This window comes from Brachyistius frenatus, unplaced genomic scaffold (genome assembly GCF_029030835.1).
Source record: "Brachyistius frenatus isolate BFR_SWC_R1_liver_20210118 unplaced genomic scaffold, ASM2903083v1 Contig_169, whole genome shotgun sequence".
Taxonomy (NCBI): Eukaryota; Metazoa; Chordata; class Actinopteri; family Embiotocidae; genus Brachyistius; species Brachyistius frenatus.
Genome location: NW_027210768.1, coordinates 740,096 through 768,065, shown reverse-complemented (window position 1 = coordinate 768,065; position 27,970 = coordinate 740,096). Strand labels below are relative to the sequence as shown.

The following is a 27,970-nucleotide window of genomic DNA, read 5'->3' as shown; positions in this document are numbered from 1 at the left end:
CCGCAGTCGCACCATTATTCATGGGCCTTTAGGCATTTTTCTGAGAAGCTGCAGAACCTGAACTTGGTTTATTTAAATCTCGTCCTGCTCTCTTTGACAGTGACACAGAGAGATCATTAATACTGTAATTTGTGTGCTATGAGCACTCATCTAGAAGCAACTACAGCCACTATCTGTACTTTGACATGCCATTCATAACTACACAATGTGTATAGGTGTTTTGCATACTCCTGGGGTACCTCTATGGTTTCGCTGTTCAAAAAAATAACTTAAGTTAAGTCTCAATAAGGTGCAAAGTACACCAAACTGGCAATTGCTTCCTGTCTGGGGTCAAGGCCTATGCACAAGAAACAATAATAAATGTAAGCAGTCTTTTCTTTTCCTCTTTCTTTTTTAAAATGCTTGTGGTGGTTTGGCCTTTAGAGGGCTCACTTACACAGCTGCAGCTTTTAGAGGACCAGATTCATCATAAATATATTCAGTCTATAAAACAATACTAACTGTCAGAGACTGTCAGACAGAAACCTTTCCTGCTGCCAAGAGCTGCCATCTGTTTTCAAGTCATCCACTGTTGTTTACTTATTTCACTGTATGCCAGCAGTCCGGTCCAATGTCCATATTGTGGGTCATGATAAACACAGGCTTGTGTGCCAGGATTGTGAGCGAACGGGTTCTTGTGTAAATAGTACAAAGGAAGGAACAAAGAATGTTTTTGTAGCTTAATTGTTTTGTCTTTTGTCTTGTATTTCACGTGAAAAAGCGGAATTTGTCGTCTTACTACAACTCATTGGGGCAATGCCATTTGTTCCTCTGGTCACAATATTGAATAAAATCACATTCAGGTGGACTTTGGCCAAATTTCAGATCAAAATAAAAAAAATTGTCATCAATAATATTCTATTTATTGTATATACTGTGCATTTTATATTTAATATTTTACTGTTGTTTTATTGCTTTCCTGTTCCTATAATGCTACTGTAGCGGAAAAAAAAATCCCTTGTGGGATTAATAAAGTATCTATCTATCTATCTGTCTATCTGTCTATCTATCTATCTATCTATCTATCTATCTATCTATCTATCTATCTATCTATCTATCTATCTATCTATCTATCTATCTATCTATCTATCTATCTATCTATCTATCTATCTATCTATCTATCTATCTATCTATCTATCTATCTAAAAGAAAGAGCAAAGCCTGTGCTTGTCTGTTTATGGGTTAAAAAGGGCGAAGGAGTAAAGAATTACATCCATAACAAAATGCAAACACAAAGAAGTATTTGATCTCTCAGTGCTGAATAAAGCAAGTATTTTCAATGTTTATGCGAATAAACTGCAGAGCACAGTGTTTTACTACAGTTTATGAATAAAAACAAACGGACTGTAAGTCTTGCGTGTTTTGGGTGTTTTATGTTTCACTACCAGTAACACTATGGGTTCATTAGTAAGTGTTCAACAGCTGAACTCTAATCAACCAGAGCACAAAAGCTCACTAAAATAATCTCGTGTAAAATGAACGCTTTAAATCTTAAATATTTAACAAAAGTGTCTGACTCAGTTTCAACTATCTCATCATAAACTTCATCAAATGAAAAGAATTGTTGCTTTCTTATTGTACACATTGTCTTTCCCTAAATTGCCTCTCCATGTATGTCTCATGTTATCTTACTATGGAAGTGAACTTTATTTTAATCTATTATGACATAATTGGCAAAGAATTGGCCTGTCGAACTGAAATTTAATTATTATTTCCTCCATAATTTTCTTAAAGGAGGTATTTTAATCCAGATTGAGACCAGAGACAAGGTCATGCAGCTAATGGTATGCAGGGGGGTGGTTCCCCTGTGCAGCAGCGCCTCTCTGCGCTCTTGTGATTTACGTGAACACGTACTGTGGGTGTTATTTACATTGTGGTGTCGGACTGGCAGCTCACACGTGCCGCTGTCTGTCGTCTTTGTCCTGCTTCTCTGCTTCACTGGCTGCCATGAGCTCTGTCTTCAGAGAGAGGAGCTGACTGCCGCCTTTGTCATTTCCTTACCCTGAATCCCTTGCAGCACTCTTCATCATCATCTAGTCATTGCATCGCGGGAGGAGTCTCAGCCTATTTTGCGTGTCTTCGGAGGCACAATGACCGGATTCCCGTAGGCTATCCACCCCGCGAAGTCTGCCCACCTGGAGGAGGCTCCTGGGAGGATGCATCTTTTGAGCGTTTCCGTTCGGGCTCCTGCTGGACTGGTTTCATGTGGATGATGCGCAGAGGGGTTCTCCGTGTGTTTATGTCTCACCCTGCTTTGGAAACCCCCCCATCCCAACAGGAGATCCATGCACCGGTTTTTGTACCGTTATCATCATGTCCCCAGCATCGGCTGCAACGGCCAGTGAAAGCAGCACCACCACCGTCCCCGAAGAGGAGCCGGACAGCCCCAGGGAGGAGGTGGACAGCCCCAGGAGGTGGACAGCCCCAGGGAGGAGGTAAGGACTAATTGTGTGCAGCGCGTGAGCTATGCCAGTTTTCTTACCAGAGTGAGTCAAATTCAGCCTTTAATTAGTGGGACATGTTTCACCATCACGGTGGATCCCTATAGTCTAACTCTAATAATCAGATGCTGGTGATGAGGGTTTGATTGGCGCCAGTGCACGCACAACATTTCTGTGTTTACTGCTGGTTTACTGGCTTCATATGCAATATTACACGTCCCTGTGCGTCCAAGCTCGCAACCGAGAGTGTGAACGTGGCTGGATGTGCTCCTGTTTGTCTCCCATCCAGACAAGTGCTTTCCAAAATGGGATTCAGGGACCTAATGTGGGTCCTGGAGAGGGTCCAATCAGGTCATTGAAAGTGTAAAAAAAAAAAAAAAAAAAAAAAAAAAAAGGAACCAGAACAAAGAAATACTGTCTTCAAATCTGTGTGGACACACAGTTATGTTTCACACCTCACAGGTTCAACATCTAAGCAGGTTTGTTTTGTCTTTTAAGACAAAAAGATCTTGATCCAGACTTTCTAGGGAAGATGTAAAATAAACAACCAAAAACGGTTGATTTACATATCCTTAGATTTAAGGACAACACCAAAGGAAACATTCATTTAAAATCACATATTTTTTTCCTGCAAAGAGATTAAATTAATATCAGCAACAATACTATTAAATCTAATTTTGTTGCTGACATTGTGTAGACTTCCCCTACAAACACACATGCTGGACAAGTTAGATATCCATTACACAAGAGCCTTTTTATATAACCTAGCTGGTCTTATTATGTCAAGAGAAAGTGTCCATGAGTGTGAGAGGCACTTAGTTAAAGGCACCACAGTGGGCTCATGAATCGTGACGACTCCTGGAAGGATTTTAACCTTCCTGGGTTAAGATATTTTTTAACATAGGCTAATGGATGATTTTAGATTGCTGATATGATCTTAAACCATAAAAATAATTGATCATATCCTCACAATAACACAGCATATTATTTTACTCTCTCTGTGTTCACGTCTATATTTTGTAGCCTGCACCCAAGTTGTTTGTGTTCCTGCGCAGAAGGAAACATGTCAAACATATTATGAGACCCTCCAGCTGACTGGACCTCAGAGACTTTTTACACTATAATTGTGTTAAACACAAATCAATATTGGTCCAATTTAGAGGCAGCTTTTAAATCTGGCAGTGCAAAATCAAATCACACTGTAAGAAAACATATTTTTGAACTATAAGCACAGTTTCTAGTTGCATCATCTAAAATCAATTTCCTGATATTTTCTCTGGCTTCAACAAATCAATGTTTAAGATTTAAAAAAAAACAGTGGTTTCTCTTCTATTGTATACTTCAGGTGTCCCTGCATGACAAACACATGAGGTGTTTTCCTCCCTCTGTGCTTAATTAGAAGTCTTTCTTGCTATTCAAGCAGGCCAGAGGAATTTCTTTGTCTAATGTATAAAAAATGTCAACACCACTGCATTTATGGTGGTGAGTCATTTCCTTTCTTTTCTGCTCTCCACAGGCCCAATGAACAGCTCCGTTATGATCTCAGACAGGAACTTTTCAGTTAAAAAAAAGACATTTGTGGCCATCAAATAACCTTTTTTGTTGTTTGACTTCAAATGAGGGGTGACGCTCCACTATAATATACATGTAAAAGTCCCTGTATAGGACTGCTGTTTCTGTTCTATTTGTTTCTGATCAAATATGTGTTTCATCAATGCAGAATGATGTTTTCTGCTCTCCACAACTGTTCGTGATTATTCTCGCTTGTAAAATGTAACATGAGCCGCAAAGTATGTCATGTTGTATTGATTATAGTTGTCAAGCATGTACAGGATGTTAGTGAGTAAATTACTCCTCTTGCAGTAGGTTTATTTCAAATGGGGAATTTCAGTATTCGTCCCTTTTGCCCTGTGGGGTGTAGCCTGGGGTCGGCCGGGGACTTGGGGACCATGTGACAAAGGTGGGGAGGATAATTATGGAGAAAGAGCATCTATTATTTATGTTTGTCTGTCACTTGAAGAGCACAGAGCTCACATGTGGAGTTCAATACATCAATGTCATGATGCTGGTTGTTTGACTGTTGCTGTTGGAGTTGACCGATGAACAGTATTAGATGATGAATGCAACATTTACAGCACAATCTGAAGCGTTTATTGTCTATAAATGGCAGACTCGGCCTCAGCGCAATGTCTGCCATGCACATTTTTTGAATGAATTCAGCGTTACTCTATCCTTCCTGGAGCTTTTGAATCCGTGCCAGGTTCGTGTGGCAGTGTTTCTATAGGGCGTGACTAGCTCTCGATGCAGCCACTGGGGCTTGCTGTGCCCCGAGGTGATAGAGGATGGCACCAGCTTTATGCTGCCAGAGTCAAACGACTACTTTTTTTCTGCCTGGCTTGGTATTAAATGAGGGGTCCACCCCTCAGGCTATCTCTGCTCTTTTACTCTGTTTCTATAGCATAACTCATATTTATATCAACTCACGTACCATGACCATGTTCCCACCCACACACCACTCACACAGAAGCTCACGCTGCTCATTGCTGACAAGTGCTTTATACTTTCACTTTTCTTTTTCTTTTTATCATAATAGTTAGTAAATTTTGTGATTATAACAAGCACAGACCAAGACATGAGCAATTCCTTCATGGCTCATGCATAAACTATACAAAAGCACTTACAACACAGAATATTTCCTTAAATATTTTACGTGCATGAGCCACTGCATTTTAACTTTATTCCTTCCAGGTATTTAGGTCATGTTGATCAATTTCAATTCACATAGCTCCTCAGGTTCCCTGTTGTGTAGAGGTTACTTTTTCTCATTATAATGTAAGTACACACAGTTGCACTAATTATTGTTGCTGACATATTGCTTTTTTTCTCATCTTCTTTGTAGCAGCAGCCTCGGAAACAGTCGCTGACTAAATCTTTGTGTGAGGAAACCCACTGGAAATGCCTGCTGCTGTGCCTGCTGATGTACGGCTGTGTCGGGGTGATGGCCTGGTGCCAGGTGACCAAGGTCACGCGCCTCTCCTTCGACAGCGCTTACAAGGGGAAGTCTATGATGTACCACGACAGTCCCTGCTCCAACGGCTACATCTACATCCCTCTGGCCTTCCTGGTCATGCTCTATGTGGTCTACCTGGTGGAGTGCTGGCACTGCTACACCAGGAACGAGCTGCAGTACAAGGTGGATGTGGAAAGCGTGGCGGAGCGCATACAGCGAATGCAGCAGGCTACGCCCTGCATCTGGTGGAAGGCCATCAGCTATCATTATGTCAGGAGGACACGGCAGGTGACACGTTACCGTAATGGAGATGCCTACACCACAACACAGGTCTACCACGAGAGAGTGAACACCCACGTGGCTGAGGCGGAGTTTGACTACGGGAACTGTGGAGTTAAGGACATCTCGAAGCACCTGCTGGGCCTGGAGGGCTTCCCCATCACAAAGCTGAGGTTCACCAAGTGCTTTAGCTTCGCCAATGTGGAGTCAGAAAACTCCTACCTGACCCAGCGAGCCCGGTTCTTTACAGAGAACGAGGGCCTGGATGATTACATGGAGGCCCGAGAGGGGATGCACCTGAAGAATGTAGACTTTAAGGAGTATATGATTGCCTTTTCTGACTCGAATCACCTTCCTTGGTACGCTTCCCACTCCACCTTCTGGGTAGCGGCTGCGTTCACCCTCTCCTGGCCTCTGCGGGTGCTGACAGAGTACCGCACTGCCTGCGCGCACTACCATGTAGAGAAGCTGTTCGGCTTTGACTATGTGCCAGTAACACCATCTGAGGAGCGGCCGTATTGCAGACACATCCCAAGAGTCAACACAATCGACAGCACAGAGCTAGAGTGGCACATCCGCTCCAACCAGCAGCTGGTGCCCAGCTACTCGGAGGCAGTCCTCATGGACCTGGCCCAGCTCTCAGGGAGCTGTAACAGCTACTCCATATGTGGAGGCTACGGCAGCTACAGGCAGAACTGTGAGCGCTGCCACCGAACCATCAGCAGCTCCTCCATCTTCTCTCGCAGCGCCCTCAGCATTTGCAACACGGGGAGCCCCCGTATCCCCTTCAGCGCCAGCCGCTTCTCGTTGGGTCGGCTGTACGGCTCCAGGCGGAGTTGCCTGTGGAGGAGCAGTGGGAGCCTGAATGAGCAGTCCTGCCCCACAGAGAACACGCGCTGTCTGTCAGGCCAGCAGACCAGCGAGGAGAACCCGCCAGCCTATCAGGATGCTCTGTGCTTCCCAGTGCTCATCGTACATCGCAACGAAGGCTGCCTCAACCACGACCACCGTTCTCTGCACAGAAACGGCTCCTGTGTGGAAACTTCACTATGACCCACAGCCGCCACGCTTGTCTGAGAGAGGAATATGATGACACAAGAGAAACCTCTCGAACCCTGGACTCTTGATTCTCTCCTTTACAGTAGAGGTAAAAAAAAAGAAAAAGATCCACCGACAAGTTACTGCAACTACGGATTTGTTCAAATCTCTACAGAAACTAGCCTCGAGTACAAACAAAGTATATGTGGGGACTTTGTCACAGTACCCTCCATAAGTCAGGGAAAAGCTAGACTTGATGAGACTGTTGTTTAAACTACAAAGCGGCTTTAAAGGACCAAACTGCCAAAGTGTCACATTCAGCCCTAAAACATCCATAAAGCGCCAAATAACCGAGGAACACCGGGGGGAGTCTCATCCTACTGTAAACGCCATATTTATAGAGCTTAGTCACAGACAAGTTGCAAAGACGTGAGTAACACTTCCTCGTGTTTGAAGACTAAAACAGGCTTTGACTCAGTAACAGCCTGAGAAAATAGTGACAAATGAAAGGGATATGACAATTAATGGACAAATGAGACACACGCGTCATGTGAGTCATGTGACGGGTGAATCATGAGGGAAAATGAAAAGATATCAGCCTCCCTGTCGAAACATAATGAACATGACTAAATAGTTTAGCAAAAAATAAAACACATCCTATGACTCTTATCAAGTTGGCTCAAATATAAAATCTAAACATCTGCATGTAATATGTTGTGACACAGGATGATTTAAATATGTTCACTCAGTCTATACTAATGGAAGTCCATTTAAAAAACAAGTTGCGGTACAACACAAAGAAGTGTCTGGCACAGATACAATATCCCGTCAGCTGAAATCGTCGTTAGCAATGACATTATACTTCCCTGCTTGCCAAATATAGCACTGGAGGAACATGAATAATTTAGTACAGGAGGGCTAAAGGACACGAGAACTTAAAACTGAATCATCAACACTTCTTCACATGGTTGAGATTTTATATGATGGCCAACTACATTGTAGTAAACCTCACTTTAATATTGATTGATCAGTGTCAACTCAGCTAGTTTAAAAATCTTAAAAGATCCATTTAATTTCACATTTGGCAATATTTTCATTCAGCCTACCTCTTTATTTAAGTGCCTCGCGCCAACTGTTACTGACAAGCATAAGCTATCACAACTTAACTCATCTCCACACCTTGATTCAAACAAGCCGAACAGTAGCGCACGGTATTTAACGTGCAAAAGACAATGTTGTATTACCTGACCTCATTGTGGTTGAAAATACACTAAAAGTTTTGGAGAATCAAGCCCTAAATGACTTTCTTCATAATGTAACACATGATCCCAGAAAGCCAGCTCTGTGCTGCTACTGATGCGTATCAGAGAGACAGCCGGAGAGCTCGCCATCAAAGATGCTAGAAATAGGCAGAGGCCTGGATTCACTGCTGATAGTGTCAGATTTAATAATATGACAGGATCACTTAGAAGAACTAAAAAAAAAAAACTTCCTCTCAGCTGCGTGCACGCAGTATCCTGTGGGGAATTGTGTTTTTGTTTTAGAGACAAATATTATGTGAGGGTTGGCTTATGAAATCAAACAGTTCTGCTAAATTTAACTGTAAACCCCACATTACTCCACAATATCTGTGAATAGTCTATAAAGCTCCTTGAATAGATGAAATCAAGCATACAAATCATTCAAGAAAGGTGGTAAAATACTACTCCATGAGACCTGCAGTGTAAAAATAAACTGACATGGATGGTTGGCCATCAGGACCATCAGAATCACTGAATAATATCTTCCCGGTGTTCAGTCATTCCACAATAACAAGCGTGTACAGTAACTTGTGACCAATTAGCCATCCTCATTCCATTCCATGTGCAGAGCTAATTTTGGAGTTGTGGATTATCTTTATAGCAATACGAGTGAACACGGTGAAAATAGTCAAAGAACGAGAGACACAGAAAAAAAAAACCCCACAGATCGATCAAACTTTTCATTTCATTAAGTTTATAATGAAACCATTGAACTGTTTTAACCCGTTTTCACAACTCAAGGTCTTCTATGCAAGCCGCTACCCCCAAACTCAGGATAGTATTCAGGGCAACGATTCTGCTTTCAAAAACATCCTCATACCAAATATAATCATCACTCCTTTCACTCCCACTGATTTTACACTTTGGATTGCAGTTATGAAGATGTTTCATTTTGTTCATTAAAAGCTTTGGCAAGTATAAGCTGCATAATAACTAGACCATCTTTAAATGACGGGTTTGCGAACAGTGCTGAAGCAAATAATCATAAATGAATCATAACTTTAACAATGTTTCCATTCAAGATTACAAAGACAGAGTGACAGAAGCAGAAATGTGTCATCTAGTTCCACTTCGGGGTTTGGTTGCACTAGCGATTTGTAAATCCATCACTTCTTGCAGTGTAGAGTGAGTGGGATATATTGGATTAAAAAACCTAACTGGATTAATTTGGACAAATGATCTTGGTTTAAGATTTATAATTTGCAATTGAGGGGGATATATTATTTTTTCTTTAAACAGTTTACGTAATCATTTCAGAAAAAACAGCATTTTAGTCAAGAATCAGTGTGTGGGATTTAGTGGCATTTAGTGATGAGGTAGTAGACTGCATTCTACTTTACTCCTCTTCCAAGCTTGTACAGAAATGTGAAAGGCCCTCTCTAGAGCCTGTGTTTGGTTTGTCCTTTCTGGGCTACTGTAGAAACACGACACTGCAACATGCTAATCAACAGACATGGTTAGCCTAGTGTACCAAGTTTTCTAGAAATGTTAAAAACATCAGTACATCCAAACTTGTCGAAATAATATTGACCTCCTGAGCTTCATTTTGTCTCTGTGTTGGTTAATATGGATTTATGACAGTACAGTAGAAATGTAAAAAGCACATTTTCTGGGGTTGTTTTTGAATGCTTTAAACTAGGAAGAGGGACGTTTCAAAATGGGAACGTTCCCAATTCCCAGCTGCCCAAAGGCACAAAAAGTAAACCATTGTTAGTGTCAGGTGATTACACACGAATGAAAACACAATTATGAATAATATATTCCATTTCTGCAAATAAATCCTACACACTGAACCTGTAACAACTAATCTCTACTTTATATGGTGCAATCCGTTTAACCTTGTAAACAGCAGGTGTAACTAGCTCCTGGTTCTGGTGTTTGTAACACTAACATTGAAATGTCTCCAAAAATGCTGAAATAATTTCCAACATTTTTATATCTCATTTGTTTAATTGTACAAGAACGGAAGTATAAAAATGGCTAGTTATGGTTCTAGGCAGAGGGCAATTTAGGCTAGCTATTTCCACTGTTTTCAGCCTTTATGTTAAGTTAAGTTATTAAGCTGTATTTATATTTAGCAGATATGAGAGCGATCACCATATGAAATAGCAGGAAACCCATTGACATTGGTTGAAATGTATTTTTCAATTCATTCAGCTCCTTTTCCTCAATTATTTCTTCTGTCTGAGTTGTAAAGGGCTGGATCATCCCAGCAGGCACCGGTCAGGAGTCAGAGAATTAAACGGACTTGCATGTCTCAGAGGACACAACAAATAAAAGCATGCAAACTCCACCAAGGATTAAAACGTACTGAAGTCTTTTTTAAATGTTATTTCAGCTCGTAGGGAGGATGTACAGGATTCCAGTCAGTGGGTCACTCAGAAATCATCACATTTTCTCCTTCATGATTAGCCAACGAGCCTCTCAGGTGGCTTCACTGTGATATTCATACATAGTCATGTGTAAGAATAGAAAAACGTGTTTACCAGTGCAATGTTTACGTAACAGCGGTGACAAAAACACTATTTGGGGTATTGAAAATGGTTCTAAATCTGACTGAAAGGTTAATAACGAGACATTTTTTCCCCCGTAGATGACTGTTAGAATAAAAGCTTTTGTCATGCAAAGCACTGAACCCTTTATCATGTCTATTAAGTAGATTAGGTTGTTATGGTATTTAGTCTTTCACTCCAGAATGCTTTGGGGCTCATCTTTTTATATTTAGATAAATTTGTGCATTTTGAAGACCATAGGCCACAAAGTCTTTGTACTGTACATAAACTAGAGATGAGAGTGTAGAGTGAGTGTCGACGTGCAATATTGTGCTCAGCTGAATGTGTCACGCACACGCTTTGAGGTAACTGGAGAAGGTACACTTTCAAACAGTGATTTGTTATGTTGCAAAAGGAAGTACAATCCCTTATAACAGAATACAGGCAATGCAGCCAACAACATATTTTTGCTGCTTTTCATTTACAACTTTGAATTATTGTATAAATCATTTGAATACACTTTTTTTTTTTTTTTAAACTACAAATGTTGTCGGGTTGATTTGACTGATTTGGGACACATCCAGTCATACATAGAGTAGACATCACTTTAAGATAACGCTGAGTGATTGCTGACATTGATTACTGATCTTAATAACATCAGTATTCTATCTTAGATTTATGCATTTTAGACTGAATTGGTTCTCAATGAACCTGCAGAATACCTTTGCTTCTCTTCATATGGTTGTAGAGAACCAATAGAGATTTTTGCCTGGTTAAAAACTGAAAAAAAACACGACATTAATTACATTTAAGATGATTTTGTCGCTGCTTCGCAAAAGAGTTACACTATTTACCAGTGGATATAGGTAAAAATAAAACAAGTCTGTATGTATTCCAACACCACCATGCCTTGATGTTACATAAGGACTGAATACCAAATATGTATATCAACGTAGGAAAAAAGGCTCAATAAACTGGAAATGCTCACTAAAATATCTGGTGTATTCTTTTTATGTGACAGACATGCTAACAAGATCTTATTGCTTATTATTAGGTTCCAACACTAGTTTTGTTGAAAGATTTGCTCCAGCACAGCGAACTACATAGCTTGATGCAGTATGAGTATATGGTGGTTTACCTTCCTGTTTCTTACTTTCTTTCTTTCTTCTTTCATTTGCGCTTGATTTTGAGTTCTGAAGTGTTGTTGGCGAGAAGCACCTTGTCAATTAAGGAGACGCTGCGCTCATCAACTCCTGTCAGGTAGATACTGCATTCGGTCACACTGGTGTTGTGGGACATCGCCTCCTCCAAGGCTTTACCTCCAAGCTACACAGGAATGAACAAGCAAACACGGTTGGTTGGCATGGATGCGTGTCCATGTTGAACACATCACAAGATGCTGTTTCTAAAAGGTCTGAGCACAGCCTTGATAACCTTGGGAAATCCCCCCTGGGCAACCTTGCAGTCTGAAATAGCGCACACTTTCCAAACTGCTGATTGTTGGTGTCATCGGTGTTTTGTTGTTTTGTCTGCAACAGCCATTTCTATTTTTGAAGAGAGTAGACCGAGGTCAGAGATATTGATGGTACTGCATGTTGCATTTCTGCTATGTGGGTGATTTTTGATCCTCCGCAGCGTATTCCAGTCAGAGATACAGGATACTGTGAAATCTTGAAGGAGAGCGAACAGGAGAACGAGGAAAATTCAGATCTACCTCTCTCGGGGGAAACGACTCTTACTCAGCTTTCCATTATTGCATGTTTTCCACACATATCTTATGAATAATTGAAAACCTTGTACTTTACAAAGCTACTCTGTCTGTTTACTTCAGCGTCCTGTGTCACACAAAGGGAACAAAAATCCAGTGTTTTAAAATAAACCAGTATTTCAAAGTCCTATAGTTGATAAATGTAGCACAAAGAAATTATTACTGGTCACATTGTTATGGAAAAATAATTCCTATTGGATAACATGTTTTGTGTTCATGTGTTTTGTTTTTGTTAACTTTTATTTCTCCCTCACTTTAAAAAGACTGAATTTGTTTAGTCCATACTATGGACAAGGCTTATGTAAATATTTGTATCTTATTGACTACTAATGCAGGAACAAAAGCCTTTCCCAACTTTCCATGACCCAAGTAAGTTGCCATATTTTTATTGGTTCTTTTCTCGGTCCGGCAGTCCAGAAGTAGTCCGGTGTTACCAGAACTAAATTCACTGCATGAATATATGCGCCTGGACCCCCTCTGGAGGGAATCACTTCCAGTTGTTGCATCCTACTGGGTGTAGCCCTCTGGTTAATTTAAAACTATTGGAGCAGCCTTTAACCGATCAGCACTGACCATCACTCGCGCTGAAACTCGACCGTGGCTGCAGCTAGATTTAGAAAAAAAAAAAAAGGCTTGACCTTAACGTCATCTCATGTAGCCTCCCCCGGCGGTCACTGATTGGTCCGCCCTTCAGACGGGTTGTGCAAACATGAATGTAAACAGGCGTGACTTTTTCAGAATTTAATCAATTTCTCGTCAAATTTGTCGAAGCCTTCAGACGCTTATTAAACTGAACTTCGGTCAGCTGCAGCCTAAAATATGATGTTAGGTAAATGCAACTTAAATATGCTACTCGCATTGTTGACAGAACTTAGCATGCTGGAATGTGATTGTTCCGTGTTCAGCTCGAAGCGTAACTAAGCCCAAGTGCAGCAGAAGTTAAATACAAATATTTGTGTCGGCTGGAGACTGACAGACTGAGGATGCCACTGCCTTAACATTCCCACTGAACAGAGTTGAACCCTTTGGATAGAGGTGATAACATGGCCATTCCTCTGGCCCATCCCTCAGGTCAAACGTGCCCCAGTAGCAGTAAGGGTCTAAGAATAGCAGTCGTCTTTTCCATTTTTCATACGTCCAGCTGTTTGGTTTTCTGCTCTGTAATGGGCTTGCTGGGACAAATGATCAAGTCATACTAATGAACACCTTACTTACCTCCCCCAGCTTGTTGTTGGAGAGATTGATGGTCTTCATGGTATTATTTTGTGCCAGCACTTTAGACAAGGCGGCAGCAGAAAGCCAAGTCAGTCCGGTGCCTTCGAGGTCCAGGTGAAGCAGCGTGTCGTTGCTCAGCAAGGCCTTGCCAATAGCCTCACCGCCTTCATCCATCAGATGGTTCAGACACAGGTTGAGGGACAGAAGAGCAGGGTTCTTGGACAAGGCGTGAGCTATAGCTCTGGCTCCCGGGCCGCTAATTTGGTTGTTATACATCTTTAGGGTTTCCAGTTTACTCATGGTGAGGAGCTTGCCGATGGCTCTGGCTCCACGGTCTCCGATCAGGTTGTGAGAAAAGTCGAGTTCCCTGAGGGATGGGTGGTCCAAAAGGTATTTCACCAGCAGCCGACACTGTTTATCCTCAATTTGGCTTAGATGGAGCCTAAAAATCTGTAGAAACAGTAAATTATTAAGGTTAGAAAGAGTCTGAACTGAGTTTTAACAAGCGACACAAAAAACTATGAAAAACCTTTCACAGCGTGAATCTGATCGTGTAAATGCTGCTGACATGTCAGCACGACAGAACAGTTAGAAATGTTTTAAATAACGTTTTATGCATTATAAAGTTAGTAATTCCCAAAAATATCAAATAGTGCTTAAACGATTCACTGATTAATCAGCAGAAAATGAGCCACCAGTAATTTGATTAGTCATTCATCGGGTAAAATTACACAAATAGAACGGATTTACTGCTCTTTTCTTATTTATGACCTCGTGAAAGAAATATCTTTGGGTTTTGGACTGTTGATCAGACATAGGCTGCAGTTGCAACTGTTACTCCAACAATTTATTTAAGTTTTCATAGATTCATTATATTTTATATACAATTAATAATAAAACAAATCTATAGATGAAATAATCATTAATTGCAACTCTAATATTAACTCCAACAGTCTCATGTACAGTTTCTGCATCTTGCACAGGAAACAGTAGTAGATAGAAGCAACAGCAGTTATATATTCATGTGATAAATAGTGACTTATTTAGGTTGCAGCCACAGGCCCTGCTGTGTTTTGTTTGTTTTTTAAAATCTAAATACAGAATGCATTTAATGCTTACGCACTGCCAACAACAGTTTTTCTGTTTCATGACATCAGAGTTATCTATGCAAATAAAACTTTGTAAATGTCAAGAATGTGCTAAAACACAATAAACGTGCTGCAGACAATCAGGCTCCATCCTGTGCAAGAATGCAGTGCAAGAAAAGGCAGTATCGCCATAAACCAAGAGGAGGAATCATTATTTACCTTCAACGTCTTACAGGACTTGAGGGCCGTGGCGAGGGACACGCAGTCTTGATCGGTCATCTTAAACATACTCCATTCAAAGTTCATTGCACAGTGTTTGACTCTATACACCAAATGTAGCTCTTCCAGGTTTGTCAGCTTGTCAAGCAGGATGCGAAAGTCAAAGTGATCAAGACAAGGTGCACCACGCTCATTGCCAATTACATATTCATATTCCTCCTCTTCCTCCTCCTCCTTCTTTTGGGCCTCCTTGATGGGCGGCAGCAGCTGGGAGATAACCAGCCTCTTGACATAGTCTTTACAAAGCGGGGCCATCTGTAGGACCGTCTTTGGCTCGGTTACATTTGGGATAAAATGCTCAATAATGTTCTCCAAGTGCCTCTCAAAGAACATTCGTTTCCAGCTGTAGCCATAATCGGAGACGTCACAACATGTATACTTCTGCTTGCAGCACCGATTCCAGTAGACACCATCAGGGACCAGGTTGGCTGTCACATGCAGAGGCAGGGAGGGGGACAGTCTCTCCTGGATGAAGACTCTCTGGGTGGGTTTAAGTGCTTCAAATATGGGCCTCTCTGCAATAGTTATATTTGCAATCAAATTCAAGTTGGAGTGTAAACATGTGTATAATATGGTATTAAAACAGCAGCATACCTTCAAAGTTGTTCACGATGCATTGCAGAGAGAGGTTTGACAAACTGGGCACAAAATCCAGGATCCAGTCTGGATCTTCAGCCATGATTCTTCTACTCATCTTTCTGTAGTTTTGGGCCCCGAGGAAAAGGAGCCTCGCTGCAGCTAAGTCTGCTTTAAAAATGAGAAACATTAAATTACACCTACCAGTAATTACATCCACATTATGGCCTGTTTTCTGGTGTGTTTATGTGATGAGAATTTCTGACATTAATGACTAAATAAACATCAAATTAAACTGGAATTGCTAGCTGCTTGCCAAAAGTTAAAGTTGTTAGTTTAAGAGCAAGCAGCCACTCTGTGACCAGCTAGGTACTATTACAGTTATCTGTCATATCACTGAAAAACACCTTTAAAGTGGTAACAGACAAAAATGTATACTTAATATTAGTACTTACAACATTAAGTTAAATACACACAACTTACCGTTTCCCGTCTAACCGTTAAAGAATAGCTGCAGTATGCTGGGCAGCGTATCGTCAGTCTCCATGGTAACAAAACGCCGTCAGTGTAGTTAAGGGTATCACGTAAATTTGAGCTTTTGGTCTGAAAATAGTCGCGTGGTTCCGTCATTCAGAAGGTGCGATGTGCCTCGAGGTCACACAGTTGTACCTGTTGTTTTTTTATTTTATTTTTTTACATTTTCAGTGTTTTCTGCTGTGTTTAGAAGAGAAACCCCGAGTTTTCTTTTAATAATTGTTTGTCAACAGGATATTTGTAGGGATCGCCGAATTTTCTTAGTTCCATGAATGCAACTGTTTTACTGCGTGAATGTTATTGTACACGTTATAACTTGCTATATGTGAAAAATATTAACGTTCATATGTTGTTGTAGAAACAGAAGGGGTGATAATAAAAATAATAATACTATTATAATAAAAGAAAATCATATTTAGGAAACATTAATTCTAATAATCTGTAATATCAGCTGATCTTGAATGTATTATCATTTATTAACTGCTAAATGCAGGAAAATAGAACTTGGGGAAACCACATAATATTACATACAGTAATATTTCAACCACTGGACATGAAATGAGAACACTAAGATGAGTGCAGAGTGCTTTTGTTTTTAGGTTTGTGTTTGGCGGTGTAAAGGAGAATGGATCATGCCGTGAAACATTCAGATTCTACAAAACTGACAGATGGACCTCGGATATGGACCACGGGGCCTTTTGGAAGAGAGCACACTGGAGTGGATCCATCTATCATACAAACAACAACAACACAAAGCAGGTGCACAGCTACAGTGGAGGAGGGGGGAAATCAGTAAATACCTCCTTTAGAGAATCAGGATTGTTATCATAGAGTTATTTTGCATATAATAGCAGAGATACAGGGACTTTGATTTCAGAGTCAGCTATGAGACTTAATTGCACTGGGAGGATATGTATGTTTGAATCTGGGATCACTGCCATCACATCACCCTCCGATTCCACTGTATAGCAGTCCACATCAATTATATCCTAAATAATTCTATATACTATAGTTGGAGAGAACATGTAGTCTTACTGCTTTGATGCTGTGCAAAGACTTTCTGATAGGATGTAGTTAAAAAGATTATACTGAAAGATAACAATTGTTTTAATTATTGATATATTAAAGAAATAATCAGTGTATTTGATTAATTGTTTCAACAACAAATACAAGATAATAGTGAAAAAGGGCCAATTGAGTCCAAGGAGATGTATTCAAATCGGTTGTTTTGTTTTGCCAACATTCTAAAACTCAAAGGTACTTAAGTTTATTTTGATATATGAAGAAAACCATAAAATCTGCATAGTCCAGAAGATGAAAGAAGTGAATTTTTGCTTTAAAAAAACGTGACTGAAACAATTAACCATCAGTTGCAGATACATTTTTCCCTCTATCTGTTATTTGACTAATTGTGTCAGTTCTTGCTACTTTCATCAGTTATGTAATAATCCGGGTATCATTTTCCCATGATGGCACATGAATGAAGGCAGGTGCATGATGCAGCAAAACTGCTTTTATTTTCCATATGTTTGGGCAGAGTTTGCCAGAGAGAGAGAGAGAGAGAGAGAGAGAGAGAGATGGCATCATGAGGTTGCTCCAAGAGTGGGATGTAGGGTCGAATAGAGGAACGAGAGGCTCCAACTGTAGCCCAGAGGCAGTCCATCACTGTCGTCCTCATGTAATACGGCCTGACAGACACACGCTTCCCTCGTACTCTGGCTTTAATGGACTGGCGTGACATCAGCCAGCCACAGCACAGGAGGCAAACTCACTTTGTGAGCTGCTGTCCCAGTAAAGTAAAGTCAGTGTGGGATGAGTCACCGCTTTGGGGGTTCCTGCATCACATGAGGACTGTAAACAGGTTCTCTGATCGGCCTGGCACGTCTATTGTTTCAGCATGAGGCAGCGTGACGCAGCTGTCAAACATCGTTTACAACTGATTAAAAGACACAAGAAGCAATATGTAACGAAATAATGATACTCATATCATTATTTATTATATATCATAGCAACATGGGCCTCATTGTTTCATAATATTTCTAAGAATGTAACTGATGTAAGTCAAATAAAAAAAACTTTACATTAATGGGGAGATTCCTGGAAAATTATAGTAATGTTACACAGACTGGTAATGAGTCCAAGTATCTTTTGTATTGTGTTAATTTAATCTTCCTTCACAGAATCCAGCCAGAAAACAAACTGTGGTAGGAAAAGACAAAATTTTAAAACTGTGGGATCAGCCTAAAAAATTCAAAATTTTCCTTTAAAAGGCTGAAATCCGAATCAGTCATGATTACATATGGAAATGTTTCCAACTTATTCATTTCAATTAGTTGTTGGCACAAAACTTACCTTTTATTAATGCAGGCAGGTCAGTTAAACAGATAAAAATGATGGAGAAAAGTCTACAAGTAAGCAAACAATCCAATAACAAAGGAATAGTTATATTTAAACTATTGTTTATTATAGAGTGTGCTTTGTTTATTCAGGAAATCAAATCAAAGTTTATTTTATGAGAGAACAAATTCTGACATAAAATGAACTTACTGATCATCTCGCAGAAGAATGAGGGTCTCTGACTTCAGCCACTCATTCCAGCAGAGATGCATCATTCTGGTGACTTTAATCTGGGTGTAAATGGAGCAGCTGCTAAATTATGATGAAATGTATTAATTACATCTGTGCTTCCGTGGAAAGTGAACTGAACCTCCTTATAAAAAAGCTTTACCTGTTTTCCGCCATAGTGTCAAAGACATAAGTACTGTACTTCTACAAGGAAGGAAGGAAATTCAAAAGTTTGAATGTTTAATGCTCACGTATGAAACCAGGAATTCAGCATACTCCAGAAAAAAAAATGACCTGACAGTGCAGCTGGATATTGGCTCACACATCTGTACTGCAGTATTGAATACATGCAGTGACTATATATAATAATCTCCCAACAAACAAAAGTAAAAGAGTTAACACACAACTGCAGTATCTCCGCCGCCTGCCTACAGTATGGGAGGACTGTGTGTGTGCATTACCTTCTGCCTCACCACCGCAGCCACTACCATCACACTTCCATTTCGCTCTCAAGAGCCCAAGGAGCTGTTGCATTAGTTGCTAGGCAACGCGACGTGTATGTAATTACTAAAAGGATTTAGCAAAATGAAGAGTTTCTTTCGAAGATGAAAATCTATTTATAAATGTGACACCCACTGCAGCAGGACCTGGCAGGCAGATTAAGATGTGAAGTATTGTTTAGTAACTCAGTATTGTACAGGTATGTAAATGTTTCACTGACCAATGACAATAAAGCTTTTTGAAAGGTGCCTTTTCTGTATCTTACATGCAACATAAACGTCATCTTGTGCACTTCAACAGCCCAAGTAAATAAAACAAAAAAATAAGACATAAAAAAAATGCAAACGAACTAAACATTTCACACACTATCATAAGAACTAAAGTGATTCGGTTGCTTGTTTATGAGGTAGAAGCAGTGAGAGCAGAGATAAAATCTGCTGGGTTGCCAGTGGGAGTGATTAATGCTCCTCCTTGTCTGCAGCCCGGCAGCCTTTCAACAAAGCACTACAGCTTGTGAGCCAAGAGACGCAACTCCCAGGTGAGTCAGTGGATGAAGGGAAAGCAGGGCATCACTGAGCAACAACGAAAAATGTCTCTTTGGTGATTTCAGTAATCATAACGTTGTCACATTAAAGAATGTTCTTATGATGTTAACATTTTTCTAACTCAAGTCTTGGTAGGTTCATTAAGAGATTAAACGAAGGGATGTCTTTTACCTCGAGGAGCACAGAATGAATGGATTAAAAGTAGTTCACCAGGACACTGTGACGTCTTTCACTCCTAAATTGTGTTTTAAATACAAAAACTTATGTAAACAACAAACCTGATAAGATTGATTGGAAGGACTTTTTATACTCTGCAACATAAATCAAACTGAACTGAACTGAATTGGACCAACAGACAGACGCTGACATCCACAGAGCTCCGTCGGTAGCACGTCCATGAAGAAGCTTTCACGTGGAGAAGCTTCCACATGGAGCTTTCACATAGAGAAGCTTTCACGTGGAGAAGCTTTCACGTGGAGAAGCTTTCACGTGGAGAAGCTTTCACATGGAGCTTTCACAGAGAGAAGCTTTCACGTGGAGAAGCTTTCACGTGGAGAAGCTTCCACATGGAGCTTTCACAGAGAGAAGCTTTCACGTGGAGAAGCTTTCACGTGGAGAAGCTTTCACGTGGAGAAGCTTTCACGTGGAGAAGCTTCCACGTGGAGAAGCTTTCACGTGGAGAAGCTTTCACGTGGAGAAGCTTTCACGTGGAGAAGCTTCCACGTGGAGAAGCTTCCACGTGGAGAAGCTTTCACGTGGAGAAGCTTCCACATGGAGCTTTCACAGAGAGAAGCTTTCACGTGGAGAAGCTTTCACGTGGAGAAGCTTTCACGTGGAGAAGCTTCCACGTGGAGAAGCTTTCACGTGGAGAAGCTTCCACGTGGAGAAGCTTCCACGTGGAGAAGCTTTCACGTGGAGAAGCTTCCACATGGAGCTTTCACAGAGAGAAGCTTTCACGTGGAGAAGCTTTCACGTGGAGAAGCTTTCACGTGGAGAAGCTTTCACGTGGAGAAGCTTCCACGTGGAGAAGCTTTCACGTGGAGAAGCTTTCACGTGGAGAAGCTTCCACGTGGAGAAGCTTTCATGGAGAAGCTTTCATGGAGAAGCTTTCACGTGGAGAAGCTTTCACGTGGAGAAGCTTTCACGTGGAAAAGCTTTCACATGGAGAAAGTTTCACATGGAGAAGCTTTCACAGAGAGCTTTCACAGAGAGAAGCTTTCACATGGAGAAGCTTTCACATGGAGAAGCTTTCACGTGGAGAAGCTTTCACGTGGAGAAGCTTTCACGTGGAGAAGCTTTCACAGAGAGAAGCTTTCACATGGAGAAGCTTTCACATGGAGAAGCTTTCACATGGAGAAGCTTTCACATGGAGAAGCTTTCACAGAGAGAAGCTTTCACATGGAGAAGCTTTCACATGGAAAAGCTTTCACATGGAGAAGCTTTCACATGGAGAAGCTTTCACATGGAGAAGCTTTCACAGAGAGAAGCTTTCACAGAGAGAAGCTTTCACGTGGAGAAGCTTTCACGTGGAGAAGCTTTCACATGGAGAAGCTTTCACAGAGAGAAGCTTTCACGTGGAGTTGGGCATTTTCGGAGAACGCTTTTACTACCTGCAGCAGTGGAGACTTTAGATTTCATGTTTTCATGATCTAGTAACACCAAGAATCAATGCTTGGTCAAAGTCAACAGCACAACATACAGGTAGAGGTGACTGTGAAAATGTATAGGCAGAAACTTTATTCCTTTCGTTAAAAATAAACACAACTAATCAATGTACAAAAAGAAACATGAACTCCAGCTGGATCTGGTTGCTGAGCTCCAGGTGAGATCGAACTTTGTCCTTTTTATTCCAAATGTCCTGGGAACTTTCCAGGGAAACGCCGAACACAGAACCAAAAAGTCCAAAACGGACTGATCTTCAAAACATTCTAATCAAAACTGTCATCAGAGTACCCACTGTAGGGAGAACTAGAGTCCAAATGGATGCTGCCGTCTGTGCCCACAGAGACCACGGAGCTGAGGCTGCTGTCTATGGACACCATGCTTCCATCAGTGTCGCTGCTCCTGCTACTGTCGTCATCGTGGATCACCATCACCTCTGCAGAGTCAGCTGCTGGAAAACCCAGGGGGAAAGAAAAAACATCGTGAGTTTCTCTTGGCAAACATTTGAAGAGGCAGCGACGTCCATCTGAGCCACTCTCAAGTCCTTTCCATGACCTTAAAGGATCAGACTGCTGTTTCTTATTGGAAACAAGTCGCATGAAAAGACCAAAACCAACAGCACACATTAATCAGTCTGTTTGACTTTTGTAAGTCTGACTGGACGGCCAGACATATGGACACATCGAAGGTCAACCTACTCAACTGACGTCTTCTATGTAACCGGCAGTACATAATCATTTGAATAACAACAGCATCATATTGAAGTACAAAACTAGAAGAAGAAGATGCCACAACAACAGAACAAAATGATGTATGTGTATATCACATTATAAAGCAGTGAAGTTAGAGCAAATCATGAGTGGCATGCCGACGTCATATTTTTACCTTTTTAGCTCAAAAACGAAGGGAAAAAAAACTCGCCTTGTTTGACGTTTACTTCCTGAATTTAAGCCATTAGTACGAGTATTCTGATCGGCAGCCTTGTTTGCATTTGCTAAGCGAAACACATACATGCTATTTTTCCACATTAGCTTATCTGGTAAAAGCGTGCTCATCTCCAGCCCCACCCGCCTGACACTAATTCAATTGACTGCTGAGCTCCCTTTGGAAGGAGGTTTATGACTTTCTCTCTTTTCAATATATTTAAAACACAGAATATTCCGTATAAAATAAAGACGGATAGAAAATGCGTCATTGTACTGCCACCTTGTGTTTGAAATGTTCACTGCTCCGCATTACGGACCGCTCGCCCCTCCTCTCTTCACAAGCATGTCATACAATTATCTAGAAAACCATGACAGGAGGAAGCAGTGAGTGTAATTACTCTTAAAACATTTTGAAAACCACATTTATTTTACTGCTTAAAAACCTCCGAGCAGCTTCATCACACCGTCCGAGGGTGGAGCGCTGCGTTCAAGGACGCGTCCGTGGTTAATACAGAGGGGGAGGAACAACATCAGTCACTGAATTCACCAGACACGTCAAGGCTCTGCACTCGTCGGATGTGATTAATGTGGCACTGCCCACCGTTGCTACTGTCCACTCAGATATAAGTGCTGTACGGGTCATTCGGGTGATAACTCGCATGTGCATGAGCCCGAGTAGGTTACTGACATTTTAAGGAGCTCAACACAGCCGACAGACGTATTCAGGGAAACCGACTAAACGCAGCGAGCAGATTACCTGCCGTGTGTTAAGGGCGAGGAGAGTGATGTTGGCAAAGGGTGTTGCAATAATATGTATGCGTGTATTTGTTGGACAGTATTCGAGCCTAGATGGTAAAATGTTAAAAAGATTTTATCCGAGTCAACGTTTCAGTGTAACAAAATGTATCATTTCTAAAAAGCCTCATGTTGTGGAGCATTCAATGACTCCAACTGGGAGAGATTTTAAGATCACGAGTAATGACGACAAGAAGCTCACAAGCTTGCTTGTCTCCAACAGGTAAAAATTACTTTGAGAGGTTTGAGTTTTTATGTGGAAATAGACAAACAGACTGTATTTATTGATGAAGACAAATGATGACGCACCTCTCACCTTTCCTCTCAGTGATGAGGGTCTGCCGCCTCGCCTTCATGTCCAGACTCAGGTTATCCACCATGCTGTCGATGCAGTTATCCAGTGCCAGGCAGCGGGTCTGAGACAGGATGGGCTGGCGGCACATGGGACACTCGTCTTTCTTTTTGCGCCATAGCTTGATGCAGTGACAGCAAAAGCTGTGAGCGCAGTTCAGGATGACTGCCTGCAGCGGACATCAATGCAGATGACAGAGTTAATTTGATTTTAGGGTTTTCTCTTTTGTGTCGAGCTGGTGAAGAAGCTCAAAGACCAAAACCTAATTTGTACTTTTTTTTATTTTTTACAGTCACAATGAGCTTTTGTCCTGGTCGGGTTCCTGTGAAGCCAAACAGGGAATAAAATACAGCAGCCAGGATGATGTCATTTCCGTGTTACCTCGATGAAGAGCTCTGAGCAGATGATGCACTGAAGCTCGTTCTCCAGGACTTCAGTCACTTGTGTAACTACCTCCTCTTTTTGGGCCGTCGCCCTTTCCTTCTCCTCCTGCACCAAAAGAGAAAGAATTGAGCTTTAAAGGTGATAAAAAAAAAAGAAAAGAAACGACACAACTGTACTGACCGTACCTTTGTCATTTCTAGTTCTTTGTTTTTGGCCAAGAGAATCTCTTCAAAACCTTGTCGAGAGAGGGCGAGTTCGTCTATCACTTTCTTTTGCTAAGGATGTAAAAACAGGTTGAGATATTAGGACAAATTCAATGTTTAAATTCAATTTATGCAAATTTGAGCTTTCTGAATATCATATTTTCGAAATTATAAAACTGTCAGACGGTGTATGTTTTTAGTTGCCTGTGTTTTTATAATTATAAAGCTTTACTAAAACAAAAACTGATAATACTTATAACACTTGTTTGTATTATAAATTGATTTTATGCTTGTTACCTCGTGCAGGGCGTCATCCAGACGTTTTTTCAGAAGCTCCTCTTGATGTTGCGTTTTCTGTTCCTGGATTCATAAAAAGTTACATGTTGATTAAAGATAATATTCCACCACCAGGAAAACAAACAAAGGACTGAGCTGCTGCTATAACTGCAAAATACAACACCGTCAAATATTGACACTGTTCATAGTGTTCGATGTAAAACTTGCACAATTTATCAAATTTATATAATTTCCCAACTGTTATTCTGTTCTATTTACATATATGCAGCTATAAGGATTGCTGTCAAACAAAATGTCGTTGCATATTTATATGCAATGACAATTAAGTATCTATGTATTTTGAGTCTCGTAGTCATTTATAAAAAAAATTAGTTTTTACAGTTTATGTGTATCTGCAAAAAAAACATGTACATAACATATCTTAAAATTCGGGCAAACTCCACAAACAGAGCAGAGATAAAGTGTAGCTGAATGTATATTCATGTAAACATTTTTTTAAAATGGCTGATAAACTTACAATAAACAATTGTGTGAACTAGTCTTTAAAATGCAATCTGACCATATTTGCGATGTTATATAAAATATTTCTCTTTGATATTTTTCATATAACTAAACCATTTTAAAACTGAAGTGATTTAAAACAGCAGCTTATACGACAAGCTAAAACGTGTATTGTATTTTATACCTTTGAGCGACCTTTAAAAAGTACATGACAACAAGGACTTAACAACAAAAAGGCACCGTTTTTAAAACTGATGCTAATTGAGGATTTTCTGTGTGTAGAAGTTGCTTCGGGGAAAAAGCGTCTCACCTCCAGCTGCTTCTTAGTTTCACTGAAAGATTTCTCTAACGTCTCCATTCTGTGCATTTTGGCTCTGAGCGTGTCGAGCTGACCCTGCAGCTCGCAGACCTGCTCCTCTTTGAGCAGGTCAGCTTGGCAGGGCTTTCCCTCCAGAGAGGCTACCTGCCTCTGGGTGTCATCCACCTGCTCCCTCAGCAGCAGGATGTTCTGGCTGTACCTGCAGACAACAACAAAAACAAAAAAACATCAAGGCGATGAAACTCAGGGCTGACTACCGAACGCTGATACTTTTAATGGCACCAAACAAATTCTTTAGGTATCTACGGTCTACTGCTTCCATCTTTATTAGGATTAAGATACTGAGTCACAACTAATGGATTGTAAATTATTTTCATTGTTCAGCTGGTGGAAAGATTTTTGATCCAGATTGACAGAAGAGTTTTCAAAGAACTCTGGAAATACCTTCACAGCTGCAACAAATAAAGGAGCACCTTATGGTTACAGTGGAAATGATTTTTCTCAAACCACAGAATATTTCTTTTCATTATCCTTCAAGACACTTAGAAGGACAAATTAACAAAATGTTTTAGGTCCAGTCTCTCAAATGCAAATACTTCCAGATTTCTGGCCATTTATGAGAGCAAACCGAATATCTTTCTTGAAGCAGACATGTTGGATTTCTAGACAATTAAATAATTCCTCGACAAAGGACTTGGTACATTTTCTTTCAGAGAAACTGGGACTTACATCTGCAAGTTGTCCAGGTCACAGTGAATGCTGGAGTCACCGGAGAGCCGGTTTGACTCTCGAAGCTGTCTGCTGGGTGTCGTTTCCTCCGGCAGGGAGTGACTGAGTCGCTGTTGGCGTTTCACCGGAGACAGCGGGCAGGGCGTCGCAGTGGACTTGTCGGCAGAAGAGCAGCGGTAGAGCTTGGACTTGGAGGTAGACGGCTCCACCTCTTCCATGGTCAGCTTCCTCTTGGGCTTCTTGGTTGCGTGGGCCGTCTTGGCGCCCTCCCTCTGTCCCTTTGCCAGGTAGAGTTTAATGTCTTTGAGCAGCCGCTGGACGAGAATGTAGTCAAACTCCACTTTGGTTCCGATGACAGGAACTCCGAGCTGGATGGAGTCTCCGAGCCTGAGCTGATGGGCTTCATCGGCGGGAATGCGATTCCCATTCACCCACACACCGTTAAGACTCTGAAAAAGAGAGCAGCACTGCGTTTATCAGCTGCTGTGAACCGTACAGGGACACCTACAAATCCCTGCGATCGAATGGTAATGTACTTTATATCTCGCTCTCTGCAACACAACGGTAATAGATAACATGAGCCTTCAGCAATTTACTTTGATGGGGTTGATTCTTGAGGTATGTGCCGTGTGAGACGCTGGCTATCTGAATCCCTGTTTTGGTAGTTTGGATCCGTACCGACATGTTAAAACATCACCAAAGTCACACAATAACACAAACAAACTGACGGAGCAAGGCAGTGGTAGACCTGTGAGGCTATTTTTGACATAATACCTCCATATCGAGCTTGCAAAAAAAAAAAAATGCAGGGATTACTGTAACAGCAAAATTAATCGTTACCTTATATGGATATATATAATAACCTTACCATTTCATGACAATTGCGATATCCAAAATCTAAAGCAATATAAAGTCTCATTACAATATATATATATATATATATATATATCCATATATCGCTAAGTCTATCTGGTGGTTAGAGAGCGATATAACAATTTTAGTTTTCTGACAGAAAAAAACATCCCTTAAACATACAGAATGAAGGGGCGTCTTTCTAGGACAACATATCCAAAAGACCAGTCCCTCGAGGACAACATATCCAAAAGACCAGTCCCTCGAGGACAACATATCCAAAAGACCAGTCCCTCGAGGACAACATATCCAAAAGACCAGTCCCTCGAGGACAACATATCCAAAAGACCAGTCCCTCTATAATGTTTCTAGTCTCTCAATGTTTCTTTTGTTTGTTTGCATCTTTTACATTTTTACAATATATAAAATATAACAGAGAGCAATGATGAAATGTTCAGTATTAGGTACATGAGAAAAGCTGGTCACCTTCCTGTCTGTCACTGTCCACTGTCCGTCTTCCGTTTGCTTGAAGATGCAGTGCTGTCTGGAGATCATCAGAGGACAGGTCGGAGACAGCAGCTGGTAGGAGACATCCACGCTGCGTCCGATGGTGATCTGGACCGACAAAAACAGACATCACCTTCAGTTAGCTCAGAAGATCATCTATGGGTACTCTTCAGTGACGGCAATCTTAAGAAAAACACACAAACAAACATGGCGCATAAATGAGGGACATGTTTAATGTTCATCTCAACAAGCTTCAGGGTTGACGTCAATTTAGCGAGTTAGCTAACATTAGCAAACTGCACCTCTGTGTTTTCGAACAAGCGAAGCCAGTCGGAGTTTCTTCCGACTCTCATCAGACATAAAACCTCCGAGTCTGAACATTCATCCTCCTCAGCGGCGCAGGAATCCGTGGTGACATGATCCATCTTATCTCATTCTGTCAGCGGCTAATTCGCCCTAAAACACGCCACTTGTTGTGTCGCTTCGGACCGTCGGTCCCATCGCCAACGTCCGCTGTTCGACTACTGCCGGAAGCCGGAGAGAAACCGGAAGACGCCTGGTGTGCTTTCACAATAAAAGCGTTAGACGTGTTGCAACAGTTATGAACTCAGCTGTCTTTAAAATGTTTCGTCTTTTTTAAGAAATAGATGTTAATCTATCTTACAAACATCCTAAGATTTGCAGACTGAAAAAGGGGGAGGTAACACTGTCCCAAAATCTATTACAAACAAGAGAAACGCCAAAGAACCTCAGAAATATTTAATAATGCTCC

At 41.0% G+C, this 27,970-nt stretch overlaps 3 protein-coding genes across 6 annotated transcripts; 1 reads left to right on the top strand and 2 right to left on the bottom strand.

Moving 5' to 3' along the window:
• Positions 1 to 1,963: 1,963 nt before the first annotated feature.
• tmem151ba (transmembrane protein 151Ba) lies at positions 1,964 to 11,464 on the top strand. The gene is given in 3 exon segments (XM_069717123.1): positions 1,964 to 2,446; positions 2,449 to 2,474; positions 5,380 to 11,464. Coding segments are annotated over 3 exon segments (1,563 nt in total). The 5' UTR covers positions 1,964 to 2,352; the 3' UTR covers positions 6,823 to 11,464.
• A 116-nt stretch (positions 11,465 to 11,580) lies between these two features.
• On the bottom strand, positions 11,581 to 16,073 carry tcte1 (t-complex-associated-testis-expressed 1). The gene is made up of 5 exons (XM_069717164.1): positions 16,025 to 16,073; positions 15,545 to 15,694; positions 14,891 to 15,465; positions 13,584 to 14,033; positions 11,581 to 11,926 (listed from the first exon to the last, which is right to left on the bottom strand). Exons 1-5 carry the CDS (start codon positions 16,071 to 16,073, stop codon positions 11,771 to 11,773), a joined length of 1,380 nt encoding a protein of 459 aa, XP_069573265.1. The 3' UTR covers positions 11,581 to 11,770.
• A 5,306-nt stretch (positions 16,074 to 21,379) lies between these two features.
• On the bottom strand, positions 21,380 to 27,716 carry rnf8 (ring finger protein 8, E3 ubiquitin protein ligase). Of its 4 annotated transcripts, XR_011311767.1 has the most exons (10): positions 27,501 to 27,716; positions 27,178 to 27,306; positions 25,840 to 26,288; positions 25,102 to 25,309; positions 24,291 to 24,353; positions 23,976 to 24,065; positions 23,788 to 23,895; positions 23,371 to 23,575; positions 22,540 to 22,617; positions 21,705 to 21,784 (listed from the first exon to the last, which is right to left on the bottom strand). XR_011311767.1 is itself a non-coding variant. In XM_069717142.1 (9 exons), the coding sequence occupies exons 1-9, from the start codon at positions 27,621 to 27,623 to the stop codon at positions 21,600 to 21,602; spliced, it is 1,560 nt and encodes a 519-aa protein (XP_069573243.1). In that variant the 5' UTR covers positions 27,624 to 27,716; the 3' UTR covers positions 21,380 to 21,599. The 4 variants fall into 4 exon arrangements, 3 of the variants coding, with proteins under 3 accessions (XP_069573243.1, XP_069573244.1, XP_069573245.1); XM_069717142.1 differs by lacking the exon at positions 22,540 to 22,617 and having other exon boundaries at positions 21,380 to 21,784; XM_069717143.1 differs by lacking the exon at positions 22,540 to 22,617 and having other exon boundaries at positions 21,696 to 21,784; positions 23,364 to 23,575.
• Positions 27,717 to 27,970: the final 254 nt, after the last annotated feature.